At 44.1% G+C, this 14,591-nt stretch overlaps 1 protein-coding gene across 1 annotated transcript; it reads right to left on the bottom strand.

The window, feature by feature from the left end:
- Positions 1-754: 754 nt before the first annotated feature.
- Positions 755-5,252, bottom strand: CBLN2 (cerebellin 2 precursor). Its single transcript, XM_035550566.2, has 3 exons — positions 4,926-5,252; positions 2,715-2,834; positions 755-2,436 (listed from the first exon to the last, which is right to left on the bottom strand). Exons 1-3 carry the CDS (start codon positions 5,250-5,252, stop codon positions 2,254-2,256), a joined length of 630 nt encoding a protein of 209 aa, XP_035406459.1. The 3' UTR covers positions 755-2,253.
- Positions 5,253-14,591: the final 9,339 nt, after the last annotated feature.

Raw genomic sequence — 14,591 nt, 5'->3', positions numbered from 1 at the left:
TATGATTATGGTAGGCATAATTTCAAAATAACACTGAGGGAATGTAATAGAAAATGAAAACTTGGGACCGTGAACAAAAATCAATGTATATTTTCTTGAGAGATCAAAGCAAGTTTTAAACACAAAAACCTAGGTTTAAAAATAGTTTTACAGTTTGTAGTTTACCATTGGAACAACTATTTTCATAATTATTTTTGTGTTTGAACAAAAAAAGGTTGTTGTTCTCTCAGGTTTTATTTCTTCTATTTAAACATAGCCCTGTGATATTCGGCAACTAGAAACATTACAATCATGCCAATGCACAAGAAGGAACCAGAAAATGCAACCCAGAGAAAAAACAAAACCTGAAACTCATTCATTCAGTAACCAGATAAGTGAAATGCCAAAGCGAATAAACACCAACCGTGAAAATATACCAAAATATTAAAAATTGGCTTTAGTCATCTGAATTATCATAAGCAACACAGATAAGAATTTTTTAAGAATATATGACTTTAATTGATTTTGTCCCTTTAATGATAAATTTACAATGAAAATGACGTCCACCATAATTCTGAAATACAACATTAGCTACCACCGATTTGCAGCAAATGCCTTTGCATTGGTTTTTTTTTTTTTTTTTTTTTTTTTTTTGTGGCAGAGGAGTAAATCTGAGAAAAATAAATTCTTATACACATCCACTCTTGTGGGATTAATAGCAAGATGAAATATTTTAAATTAGATTAATTAAGTTAAAATCATATGAAAAAATACAAATGTTCCTTCTGGACCTCCTCATGCAAGAATTTCCTCAGCACACTGTCATAAATAAGTGAAGAAATAAGTTTTATTTAATGAGAATGAGGTAAAAGTATGTATTTGACGTTAGCCTGGTATTTTACCTGTTGTCAATTGGAGTTATAGCTTTTCCTAACCACCAATACTGATCACATTCCAATGCCGCAATTCTGAGGTTATTTGTATTGAGAAGAATACACATGACTAATAAATACACGGCATCTGCGTAACTTCAGGTGCATTTGCTGATCCTCTGAGGCCCCTCTCCCAAATGCTGTCAAAGATGTTAAGGGTAGCTCCTCAGATACTTGCCGTGGACAGGTCAATTGGAGATGATTTTAGTTAACTTGGAAGAGGAAGAATTTACTCCACCATCTTTCTGGGCTCCCACAATGTGTACTCAAGCATTAGTGAACAAATATATCAAATATAAACTAAAAGCACCCAAAACATGGTTGGTAATGCAAAGAAAAGATATATCTTAGGGCATGTTCAAATAAGATATTCAAAGCCTCCATTGCTGCTTCTAGAAATGTCAGGACAATTCAGAAATGTCAGTTCCTTTACTGGTTTCCAGATTGTAATTGAAGAATCATGTAGCTCTTTTACTCTTTCTCTCTCATTCTCTAAGTAGGTCTATAAAGATCAGCTAGAAAGTGCAGACAGAATTGTTCACTGGTTAGCTTTACTTAGAGCTACAGGGTATATATGTGCTTTGTTTTGCCTTATTGATCAATCTAGCTTACATTTTTAGCGCACACAAACAAAAATCAGAAAAAAGAAAAAGTCGATGAAAAAACACGAACAACACAAAACAAAAGAGATTCCAATCGTGCAAATTTTGCTTCACTGGATAAAGCACTTCTTGACACAGTAATGTTCAGAATCCCCCTCCCCCAGAAAAATACAGGATTGAGACTGAAGCAATTCTTTTTTTTTTCTTTTTCTTTTTTTCCTTTTTTTTTCCCTTAAGGCTATACAACACAAAGAAATAAAGCATGGAAAGAACACCTCATTGAGTTGAACACTTCATTCTTCTGGCTCTGGCGTGAACCTTTGACAAAGCAATAGTGTGGTCCGAGTTATTTGTCTCATTGGGACAACAAGAAGAGAAAGAAAAGGGGAAAAAATTAAAGAGAGGGAAAAAATATTCGAAGAAGAAAGTCAACAATCCCAACAATAAAATCCAAAATTGACTTTACAATCACAGGTACAAATTGCTCAGGTCGATAATTTCATTTCTCCTAAAGATCACTGTCGTCTAAAACTAATTAGAGGCGCAGGTTTCCAAGGAATTGTCAATATTCAAAGTAAATATTGGAGTTTAGAAGGTTATCATTCTTCTACTGTGACAGTCTGACAGGGTGACTGGAAATATTGTCATGTGTTGCCAAGTTCAGGGTGTTGTTAACGACTGAATCTTTGCTCCAGCTCATGAATCTGTCTCCTATTTGGCCTTCTTTTATAGTGGAAAGACTAAGAAGCCAGAAAGGTTGAATATTTCCACCCTCCCATGAGGTTACCCCTTTCCAGTTTGAGATGCACTTTGTCTTCTCTTTCCATGAGGAGCAAGACCCCGTTGCTGGCTGCTTCTCTGGTGACATCCTGATCCCCTGCAAAAGCTGAAATCACTGGGTAGCCATTTTGCATTAAACTTACCTAAAAAGTGCAAAGAGAGAGAATCTGAGTTTTGTCAATGCTCTCAGTGACTTGCTTGTCCTGTGCACTTCATTAAACTTTTGCACAGGTTAGAAGCAGATGAATTAAACTAAGGCAATATATGATTTTTGTCATGCATGGAGACCCCTTTAATTAAAATAACCTACAGCCTCATTCTTTACTTTCTGGGTTTGTTAAAAAAAAAAAAAAAAAAAAAAAAAAGCAGTCTAGAGCATTTGAAAAAGGCAAGATATCATCTTCTTTAGATCACAACCCACCTGGATGGTTTGTCTGTTATAGACCTTGACCACGTGGAAACTGAAACTATATATTCCTTTTCTTGGTGCTACAAATATACTGGAAGCAAGATCAAAATGGTTGCCAATATTAACTAATACCTGGAAAGTAAACAAAGGGGAAAAAAAAAGGAGGGGGGATGTGGAGGAGAGACACAGAAAGAAAGAAAGAAAGAAAGAAAGAAAGAAAGAAAGAAAGAAAGATTAGACCCTGCCTTAGCAAAGTGACAGTGAAAATCCAACATGAGCTCCATGACCAATATAAAGTGTACTCAAAATGGCATTTGCAGTGCAATTAAAAGTGCACTGCAGGGGAAAGGAGACAAGTTACAGAGGCATTTAAAAAACATCACATCATAAATGATTTAGTTATGCAATGATGAGCTCCAAAGCCTGTTGGATGAAGTGCAAATGTCCACACTGCGCTGTCAATAAAGCAACGGTGGCAAGGGGTGGCGGTGGTGGGGAGTGAAGTAGAAAGACAAACCTGGAACTTATCAGTAAAAGTACGTTTTCAGCTAGCACTGCTGAAAAGACTTGCCCTCGAGTTTAATAGCGTATGCAGCTAAAATCGGACCGTGATATTTTTCATCTGAGAGGAACAAAGGAGGATAGGGAATCCTCAGCACCAGGAGCATCTGCCTCCCGTGCCTCTCCGTCTCTCTGGACAGCTGTGTCGGCTGGCCTGCAACCTCCTCGGGCGGCTGGCGGGAGCCTGCTCCTCTTCCCCAACAACAATCTCAGTTCGCCATATATTTCAATGGCTCTCAAAACAAAATAAATTAAAAAAAATAAGAATAAGAATAAGAATAAGAATAAGAATAAGAATAAGAATAAGAATAAGAATAAGAATAAGAAAGAAAAAGAGTTGAGCACTCTGTCAGAAGTTGCAACAGAAATAAATAAATAAATAAATAAATAAATAACACGTTCCCGCGGCGCTCCCGTGGGGTGAGAACCTGCCGGCTGCTCCGCCGTGCTCGCCCCCATGGGGCTCGGCCACGTCCCCGCTCCCGCCTGGCCCGGCGGCTGTCACTGTTTCCTGCACAGTTTCGCTCAGTTTTGCAGTCTGCGAGCTCGGTATTAACGAAGAAAAATACGAAGCAGAAAAAAAGAAAAAAAAAAAAAAAAAAGAGGTCCCCAGGAGGGGCGGAACCCCATTGTTTCCAAGAAAGCGGGAAAAACTAATCCGTTATTGTGGGAACCGAGGGAACAACGCTTCGAACTCCCGAGAACTGAGCATTGTGGGGTAAAGCATATATAAAATACGCTATACATGAAGAAACTTTTTTTTTTTCTTCTCTGCTGGTCTGACATTATGGGATCTTGTACACGAGGAATAGCTGTGGAAACTCATTAGGAGGAACAATTAGACAGATGAATGACAGGTGGACAGACAGATTGAGGGGAAAAAAAAAAAAAAAAGAACAGTGTGTGTGTGCACATTTTGGCTGACCCTGAAATACCACTTCAGGTGTCAGGGGCAATTAAAAAAAAAAAAAAAAAAGGAAAAAAAAAATTTTTTTTTTTTTAAGTACATTTAATCGCAAAAAATCAAGCGGAATGACGGGGCATGGACTCCGGGAGGCTGGCAAGACGGCGGGGAAGGGGCAGAACGACCAGCTCGGGATGCCTGACGCTCTGTTCGTCTGTCCGGCATAAACCATGCAGGATAACCCCGCTCCTCACCCACCGGGGCCATCCCCCGCCTCGTTTGATAGCGTGGGTGTTGTACACGGGGAACACCCTCTTCTTCCTCTGCCCTCCCATCCCCCGGGAGGTGCCGTGACACTGCCAGACGCGCTCGGAAGCGGCAGATCTGGCGACTGCCCATCAGCCAACGGCTGTGCTCCCTTTGCCCCTCAAATGAGTATGCGCTCCCTCCCCGCGGGGTCGCCCCTGACTGCCCGGGGCAATCTTCGGCTGCGGGGCGCCCCCGCCAGGGTCCGAGGCACGGGGTCCCAGGGCAGAGGTCCCCTCACTCCGCGTTAGCGGTGGGACAGGACCGTTCAGCCCCACCGCCGCCCCAGGAAAGCCCGGCTGCCACCTACGAGAACTTCCCAAACTCCTTCTGGGGAACTGTGAAGTGTTTACGGAGCGGGTGGGTCAGCGTTAGCAGGCGGCGGGGGAGCGAGAAGGAAATCAGGCGTGTGATGCCGGGGGGCAGCGGAGGCAAAGCGGGTGGCGTCTGACCTGGTCGAAGTAGATGGTCATGGTGCGGTTGCTCATCTCGGAGGGCTCGTGGTTGGTGCTGCGGGTGGCCGAGAAGGCCACCTTGGCACTGCCCGAGCGCACCGAGATCCCCAGGGAGGAGGTGATGGCGCCGTCGGCCGAGGGGCTGGAGTCGCACACCACCAGGCACTTCCCCTCCAGGACGATGGGCTCCGTGTCGTTCTGCGCCCGCACCGGGCACCCGGCGGGCAGCAGCAGCAGCAGCAGCGGCAGCGCCGCCGCCAGGCAGCAGCAGCACCCGCCGCCCGCCGGCTCCGCCAGCGCCCCCCGCCGCCGCCGCCGCCCCATGCCCAGGGCCGGGACGCCGCCGCCGCCGCCGCTCGGGCTCGCCGCCGTCGTGCGGGCGCCCCGAGCCGCTGCCGCCGCCGCCGCCGCCGCGGGCGGGCGGGCGGGCGCGGGGAGGCGGAGGGGGCTGCGCGCCTGCTGCCGCCGCGGCGCCCCGCGGCCAGCGCTCTGCGGGACGGCGGCTGGGCGGCGGCGGCTGGGGCCGCGCCTTCCTCCCTTCTCCTCCTCCGCCTCCTCCTCCTCCTCCTCCTCTTCCTCCCCGCGGGGCGAAGGAGCCTCCTCAGAGGACGGGCGGCGCGCAGCCTGGCAAGGGCAAAAGGCGGCGGTGAGGTAGGGGGGAGACGGGCACCGGCGGCGGATCCCCCCCCGCCCCGCCCCAGACGGCACAACAGGTTCGGGGGACACCGCGCTGCCCGGCGCCTCCCCTCCCCTGCTCTGCTCTGCTCTTTCCCCCGTGTAGCCCCAGCGGCACTTGGAGGCGGCAGGGGGGCAGAGCTCGCCCCCGAACGCACTGCCGAGCACCCCGGGGGCGCGGCGGGCGGTCCCCTCCCAGCCCCACACCGAGCGAAGAACTCCAGCACCCCGCTAGCTCCCGTAGCCCCACTTTTTTTTTTTTTTTTTTTTTTTTAACCTCGGTCTCCTAACGCCCCAGCCACTAGGGAAGATTCTCTAAAAAGATTTTTATGCCCCCTCTCGCCCTGCCTTGCGCTGCTCCTCCATCCCTGGGGCTTGCAGGACGCCGGGGCATCCTGGAGCCCGCGCCCCCGCCGCAGCGCTGCCCCGGCCGGGCTCCGGGAGCCGCCGCCCTCCTTCCTCCCCGCCCGGGGGCTGCTGCGCTCGGGGGTCTCTTGTACTTCCCAGCCCTTTGTCCTCCCCGCCCGGGGGCTGCTGCGCTCGGGGGTCTCTTGTACTTCCCAGCCCTTTGTCCCCAGGCCAGGCTACCGTCGTTGCCGCCGATCCCTGGGGCTCCCTAAACTCTGGGGAAGGAAGCGGCCGGCCGGCTCAGGCATCCCCCGGCTCCCGCCCCGGCATGCAGAACACATCGCAAGAGGCAAAACCTCACCCGACGTCTCCCTGGGAAGTTGCATCTCGGTTTTCTCCGCTCAGCAGAACACACTGAGCTCTCGCTGCCGGGAGATCCCCCCTACTTTTCCCCCGAGGCATCTCTACCACTCGCCTTACTCCGCACCTTATCACTGCTAATATTTAAAATCGTATTTTGCAAAGGGAACGGCCGGCGGGGAGGGGAACGGCCTTTTTACCTGGGAGGTCCATGACGGGAGAGGAGGGCTGGCTAGGTAGCGCGTCCGTGAACTTGTATTGCTTAGAGAAAATGAGCCGAGATCGCGCTGGCAGAAAGAAAAGGAAACAGGAGTCGCCTTTTTCTCTCCCGCCCATCGCCAATAATCCACCCCCCCACCCCCCCCCCGGCCGGCACCACCACCACCCCACTTCCTCCCTCCTCCCCTCACCACACACACACACACACACACACAGACACACACACACATTGACACACAGACACACGCACACTCGCTCGCACCCGGCAGGGATCCGGGCACCGGCAGCGGAGCTCCGGCACCTCCCGCTCCGGCTCCGCGGGCAGCAGCGGCGGGGCGCGGGGCTCCTACCGGGGTGGTCTCCCCAGGGCGGCCGCTGCAGCTCGTCGCCGGCAGCTGGGAAGAGCCGTGCCGGCTCCGTCCCCCCGTTCCCGGCACTTACACCCGTCGAGTTGAAACGCCGCGGTACAAACACGCCACCGACGCGCTAGCGCGTACCGGCAGCCGCTGCGGCGACACGGCTCAGCACCGCGAGCTGGAAGCTGCTCGGATTCACAGACTTTACCGCCGATAACAGTGAGGATACGAATCGTTCAGGTGGACGCCTCGTTTGGGGCGCGCCAAGCCCAAAGGCTGCCCACGACGCCCTGAAGGGTTCCTCGGGCGGACCTCGCTCGGCGGCGGCTCCCCCTTTAGCCAAGCATTTCTATCCCGGCTCCCGGCTCCGCTTCCGGGACGCACCCGCACCCGCTCCCAGCCCCTTACCCGCACCGCACCCGCACCGCCCGCGGCTCGGCGCTAAGCGCGGGCGGGCGGCGCCACCTGGCGGCGGCGGGGCTGGGAGAAGGGAGGGAGGGAAAATCCCAAAGGGCCCAGGTATTGGGTGGTCGTCCCCTCCCGCTGACCGCGGGGCCAGGGGAGTTGGGCTTGCGGGGCCCTGCGGCCTCGCAGGGCGGTCGTGATGCTGCATGTGGCCGCCGAGGTCAGCAGCCGCTACCGCCGGCTGCAAATGTTTCATGCGTCTCGGCTGCTGAGAGGGAGGGGAAGGTCTGGCAGTGAAGTTTTGTGAAAAAAGCATCGCCTTTCAATGCATTTCCTTCTGTTGTAAATTGGTTTTCTGGATGCATATGGTGTTTCCCTGAAGATCCTGATCGCAGACTTCAGCATCTGAAAGTAACATGTTAGAAAACTGCATATAAATCTAAATGGTAGCCCTAACATTCTTGAGCTGGAGAAAAAATTGCAGGTGTATCTCCATAGTAAAATTATGATCTCATCTATGAATGAGCACTCCTGTTTCAATCTTTTGCTTTAGCCACCAGTAAGGAACCCCTGCAGGTGTCTGCCTGATGATTTGCACTGAGAAATTAATCATGCCCTGAAAGCACAGCTAAGCAGTGTGCGGGGAATTCTGAACCTATAGCTCTTTATTTCAAATGAGAATTTTATACTAAGCCTGAAATACTTGTGTTTGATGGTCTTTTTCCTGAGTTCAAGCATGGAGGGATGACAGTAGAAAGCTGAAAAGTGTGCATTAACAAATATGAGAAATCAGAGCAGGAACCAGTCTGTGGCTGTAAGGCAGCACCTACTCTGCAATGCAATGAAAAGGACCACAGAAATTCCTCCAGAAGACATCAACACTCAATCTCACATGGGTCTGGTACACTGGGGAGCTGCTATTATTTCTCTTTAGATCAGACTAGTCATTGATTATTACTCTGTTGTGTAAACAAGGGATGAAAGCAGAGCCAAAAGATTTGTTCCTTGTTTTATGTGACTTGGAACATAAGGCCCAGTGGTGAGGGAGTGATGGCACATCATCACTTCTTTATGCTGCTTTCAGGAAAGATGAGCATAAAAACTAAAGGCAATTGGAAGGCTCTTGAATCTACTGTTCATCTACAGAAAAATAAATAAATAATATAAATAAATAAATAAATAAAACATGAAATCTTGCTTCTCTTTTAACACAGGGAATGAATCCCACACTTATTGAATCCCTCTTCTCTATAGATAGCAAAAGAACTGTCAGTAAAGCATGAATGGAAAGAATACAGAATAAGAACAGAATAAGAATATTTATTTCTAAACAAATATATAATTATATGAACATTAGAGTTTTTATTAAAAAATAAAATAAAAATATCCACTTGTTATTTCTAATTAAATGCTGTCCTTAATGGATAAATCTGCAGCTTTCTTGAAGCTATGTGGCTGGAAGAATTATGTTTACATTTTCCTTTCTTTTCTGTGTCTAGGCTGAAAACGCAACATTTGGAATTACTAATTGCAGTTCACTCAGTTATGACGTGACTTCAGAAAGTGTAACTTTTAAAGAAAATAGATAATGTAAATACAGTCCTTTTTTTTTTCTTTTTTTCTTTTTTTTTTTTCTGTGAGCTCAAAGAGTTGCTTTATGTCAGAAAAGAACTGTGTGTTATCAAGCTCATGCCATTTTTCATCACTTTGTCAAGACTGCCAGGAATACAAAAATTTCTACCAGGGATACCTGATGGCATGGGAATTCTACAGGAAATGAAACTGCTCACTTCTTTGGGGCCTTCCTTAAGCTAGCATTCACCTTGAACTCATTTAAGCCAATGGCTTCAAGGGGAAAAACTTCTTGTCTCAACTACTAAATCACCAGAAAGGTATTTTGATCAGTAAATCCCAACTGTTTCCCATGCATTATTTACATTAATGCCTAACAAAATGGGACACTTCTTTCCCAAAGAAAACACATGCATATCCATTCCTGAAATTAGTTCACAGATATTTGTATGTATCTGGATGTTACATATATAAGTAGATGAATAAAACACAGAAAAAGGGGGAATGTTCATTTAGTGTGAAACACACTTTTGTCTTCCCATAATATTAGTATAAGTTTGTGACAGGAACATATATATGTATATATATATATATATATATTTATCATCCAGGTTACAGAAGAATGAGTACACATTTATTAAATAGACTACCATTTAACTTGCTACACATGGTCTTCATGAATTATATCCTTCAAAAATGTGTAGTGTAAAACATAAACAAATGGAATTTAATAAATCTGATTCTTGTTTTCTTTGCAAACAGCTACTGGTAGAGAAAGTATTAACCACAAATTGTGGTTAAATCAATTGAGGTAACACCTATCCGCCCACCTCCATTCCCCAATCTGTGAAAGTAAGCTTTCTGTTAAATTCAACCAATAATATGAGTAAAATAATGCTTTGTAAATTCAAATCAGTAGTTCTTTCTTTATCTGTCTATTAGGGCACTAGGGCAGATCATTTTAGATCTACCAGCTATGTCATTATACCTACCAGTTATGGCAAAGATTATATAACTTTCTGATGATAACATGCACAATATTTTCAAGTGTACACAACACAGGAAAAACAAAACAAACAAACAAAAAATTAGAATTCATTCACAGAGATGCTTAGATTTCTTTTCTCCTGAGCCTTAATGCCTCACACATCAACCAAGGCAGTTATGTTATATTTTCTGCTGAAGAGGAAGATTTATCATGAGTGTTTCTGAGGTGTCAGTTCTTAATTGCAGAAGTACTCCTTTCACAGGAAGGTCAGGACTTTTGCATGACACATCCTCATATGGAATATGATGGCTGATATAATTTCAGAAATATTTGCATAATGTTTTGTACATTGAAAGAAATATGTGTAATTCCTCAAGAACACATTATTTGTTCTCATAAAAATATCAAAACAATTCAAGACAGCAGTCTGTTTTGAAACATGAAATTTTCTCCATAAAATAACTCTATTTTCTAATAATTTATTGAATAATTAATGAAAGCATGAAATACACACACACACAAAAAAAAGAGAATAAGAAGTTAGAATAAATTTTAATTGCAGTAATGTCATTCATCTTAGAGCCCTGATTTAATACCATTTAATATCAGATTAGATCTCTGAATGTCATTATATTTTAACTTTCAAAATTACTTTGATAATACTTTTTCTTCAGATGTACAAACTTATTGAAATATTGTCAAAGCTTTTCTTCAGTAAAATTTTTATGTGGCAATTCTTTTATTAAAATGTTGTTGAATAGAGTCTTGTACATCCCACGGAGATGAAATGCACATGAAATACTGAGTAACTGTGGTGGTACCCAAGCTCTTACATATGGCTGTGCTGTGATATTTAAATGCACTCTTCTAAGACAAATTTGTGATGCTGCTACCTTACATACTGTACCAGCTATGTTCAATAAATAGCCCCCACAGTGGAATGGTTTGCACTTAGCAATATGCTGCTTTACTCTGTTTAATCTCTCTCCTTTCATGGAATTTGAGCTCCAGGAGGAGAGGGGATTAATAGTTTCTAAAATGAAAGTTATTCTGTAGTGCCTTTTTTTCTAATATAATGTTCTGACTCTATCACCAGCTTCCTTGACCAACAAATTTTCAGGCCATTCTGGTGTGCTTGAGAGAATTTAGAAATGCAGATGTCAAATAATTTGAAAAATAGTTCAGAGATTAGTGTTTTTGTTGTTGTTGTTTAGTTTTGTTTTGTTTTGTTTTTCTAACCAGGAAAATCAGAAATGTTCAGGCAATGTGCATGCAGTCTCCTATAGAGTCAGTGCATTCAACACTTAAGTGCAGTCTACAGGGTTTGGTCATGTCCTCGGAACAATGATGTTGAGCACCTTTCTTCTATTGTCTGAGATTATTCTTTCCAAAATAACAGCTTTTAACTTGATAACTTGATAACAGAAGAGAGCAACCCAGTGTCCCCTAATATTTCAGGGTCTGAGTTTTGCTTGTTTGTTTGTTTTTTTAATATAAAAAGAGAAAACACTTGGGGTGATGTTTATCACATTAGACTAGTAGCAATACTTATTTCTTTTATATGCAATGCTTGGCACTGCCTGTGTGCCTAAGCTTTGTGTCTGCACCTTCCAGTCATACCAAATTACAACTTGATGTTTTAAATCAGAGAAGCATATTTTTTAAATGTATCTCTATACTAACAGAACTTAAGACTTCATCTATACTCTTACACCTGCAAAAATGTATGTGTGTACCTAATATCTTCCCTCTGAGCCTCCCAACTGAATTCAGAGACTGAAAACTTTAAATGAAAATTTTAATCAAAAGGTTGCTATAAACATATCACATTTGCGAGTTTCCTTTCAGGAAATCCCTTCAGAATCAGAGCCAATATATATAAAGTTCTTTGAAGTTAATGTATGTTAGACACTAGTTAGATGGACAGATAGATAGATAAATAGATAGCATAGGTATATATTAGGTACTTATAGATACTATGTGTTAATTCCATGTGAGATTCATGAAGGACTAATATTTTTTAAAAATAGTTTTTGCATTGATTTGCTTGCTACAGGTGAGATGTGGCTATACATTGTCACACAGATGCTAATTTTACAACTGAGATACGGACTATTTTTTTTTTTTTGAAGATTCTTAAAACTGGGCTTTGAAATACAGCAAAGAGATGACACAGCCTTCAATTACATTACTTGGTTTCTATAGTTCATTCATCTAGATTTCAAAGTGGGTCTTCCAGTTCTATTTGGAAAAAAGTTACACCAAATTTCATGTTTTTACTAATGCATGATAATTTGCTTTATCAGAGAAAACTGTAACATTTCTGAGAACTATCTACAGAAATAAAAATATATAGTGCAGATAGAAGACTACATCATTAACTGTTTTATTTAGTTACTTCTCAGTTCAGCCTCTCAGAATACAAAGTCAGGTTTGAAAAGCAATGCTGTAGAAGACTGCCTAATGACATACACGGAAGGAAGTCTATAACTCTTTTGTTAATATAATTTTTATGGTTGTTGTTACTTCAATTTTTGATTCTGCTTGAAAGAGGAAAAACATTTTCTGAGAAAGCAACTGCTCTGTAAGGAGGCCTCTGTATACAGTCTCACGTTGCATTTACAAAGCAAGAATACAAAAAAAAATCACGCTACTTGCTTTAGAAACCTTATCTGTTATATAGAGCTATAACCATTCTGCAACAGAGCAAAACCAGTCTATGTAAAATTCATCAAATAGAACTGTGATTCAACCAAGAGACTAATTATAGCTTTAGAAAATTAAAACAGATGTACTGGTCACCTCTACATGCTCATTCCACCTCAGCACAGTGGCTGTTGAGAATACTCTGATGACATTTGAGAGACCCAAAAGATTTGAGTCTCTTAGTTTTCCTCGCTGTGTAATGAAAAAGATCCCTGTCAATGACTTAGTCATGAGCATTTCTTCTAACTTGTTATGCCATGCTTTTTCACTTTTCCTCCACATGAGTTCATTATTTTCTCTGGTAATTAAACTAATACATCCAAATGTAGACATACGGTTGAACATGTTACAGGACTGTAGCATTTAGCAAGTTACTACAACGGCTTAAGTGAAATCCAAAGTAGCTGGTGGCTGTTGAAATGAGGTTGTATTTAGAATAGAATACAGTAATTCAGTTGTAAGGGACCCTACAAAGATCATCAAGTCCAACTGTCTGATCACTACACGGCTAACAAAAATTTAAAGCATTTCAATGAGAGCATTGGTCAAATGCGTCTTGAATACTGACAGGCATAATGTATCAACCACTTCTCTAGAAAGTCTTTTCCAATATTTGACCACCCTCACAGTAAAGAAATTTTTCGTGATGTCCAGTCTGAACCTTCACTGGTGCAGATTTGTGCCATTCCTGTGTGTCCTATCTTTGGTTCCCAGGGAGAAGAGACCAGCAACTCCCTCTCCACTTTTCTTCCACAGGAAATTGTAGAGAGCAATGAGGTCACCTCTGAGTCTTCTATTCGCCAGACTAGACAACCTGTGTCCTCAGTCTCTCCTCATAGGATATGCCTTCCATCCATTTTACCAGTTTTGTTGTCCTCCTCTGGACACTTTCAGTGATCTTAACATTTTATTTATTTATTTATTTTATTGGGGAGCTCAGAACTGCAGACAACAATCAAGGTGAGGCTGCAACAATATAACAGGAGAATCACCTCTTTTCACTGTCTGTTTATGCTATGCTTAATGCACCCCAAAATGTGATTTGCCCTCTTGTCTGCCATGAGAAGAAAGGTATTTGGTGTATGTGGGTATTACAAGGTATTATGAAGGTATTTAGTTTATGTGGCAATGTGGGGAAGGACTGCAGGGATTATGCACAGTTATGTGGCAAGGTAATGGAGGGACTGCAGGGGTTGTGTTTGTAAGAAGAGACCTGGGGCTTCCCCCATGTTGTTCAGATCTGGTTTCAGCCAACTCCAAAATGGACTTACCATTGGCCAAAGCTGAGCATATCAGCCAAGCTGGTGGTATTTCTATAGTAACATATTTAAGAAAGGATAAAAAAACACTGTGCAGCAGCTATGAGAATGAAGAGTGGGAAAAAAAAATGTGAGAGACACAGCCCTGCAGACACCAATGTCAGAAAAGAAGGAAGGAGAAGAAGTGCTCCAGGTGCCAGAACAGAGACCATGTTGAAGCAGGTTGCTCCTACAAACCACGGCACACCCCACAATCCATCAGGTGGATGTGCCCTGGAGGAAACTGCGGATCATGGAGAGCCCACCGTGGAGTCAGGAACTGCAGCCTGTGGAGGACCCATGCTGGAGCACTCTGTTCTTGATGGACTGTGCCCATGGAAAGTGCCCATGCTGAAGCAGTTCTTGAAGAACTACAGCCTGTGGGAAGAACCCATGTTGGAGTAGTTCATGAAGGACTGCAGCTCACAGGCAAGATCCCACACTGGAGCAGGGGAAGAGTATGTGGAAGAAGGAGCAGCAGAGGAGCTGTTCTGGCTCCCCCTTTCCCTTTTTATCACCCAGCAGGAAGAAAGTGGAAGAATCAGGAGTGAAGTTAAGTCTCAGAAGGAGGAGGAGTGGGGGGAAAGTGGTTTTAGTTTTGTTTTTATGTCTCACTGCCCTACTCTGTTATCAACCAACAATAAATTAAATTAATCTTCCCCAAGTTGAGTCCATTTTGCCAATGATGGTAACTGGCGAGCAACACCCTTCTTCTTATCTTTACCCATGAGCTTTT

The sequence above is a fragment of the Cygnus atratus genome, chromosome 2 (genome assembly GCF_013377495.2).
Source record: "Cygnus atratus isolate AKBS03 ecotype Queensland, Australia chromosome 2, CAtr_DNAZoo_HiC_assembly, whole genome shotgun sequence".
Classification (NCBI taxonomy): Eukaryota; Metazoa; Chordata; class Aves; order Anseriformes; family Anatidae; genus Cygnus; species Cygnus atratus.
Note: the sequence above shows the minus strand (reverse complement) of the source record. Positions and strands in the feature narration are given on the sequence as shown.

Bases quoted from the DNA above. Each gene is read 5' to 3' on its own strand.
- CBLN2 (XM_035550566.2), bottom strand. From the start codon at position 5,252: ATGGGGCGGCGGCGGCGGCGGGGGGCGCTGGCGGAGCCGGCGGGCGGC. The intron at 2,835-4,925 runs GTCAGACGCCAC...TTTACTTTCCAG, and splicing joins TGACCATCTACTTCGACCAG to GTATTAGTTAATATTGGCAA. The intron at 2,437-2,714 runs GTGGGTTGTGAT...TGCACTTTTTAG, and splicing joins ATAACAGACAAACCATCCAG to GTAAGTTTAATGCAAAATGG.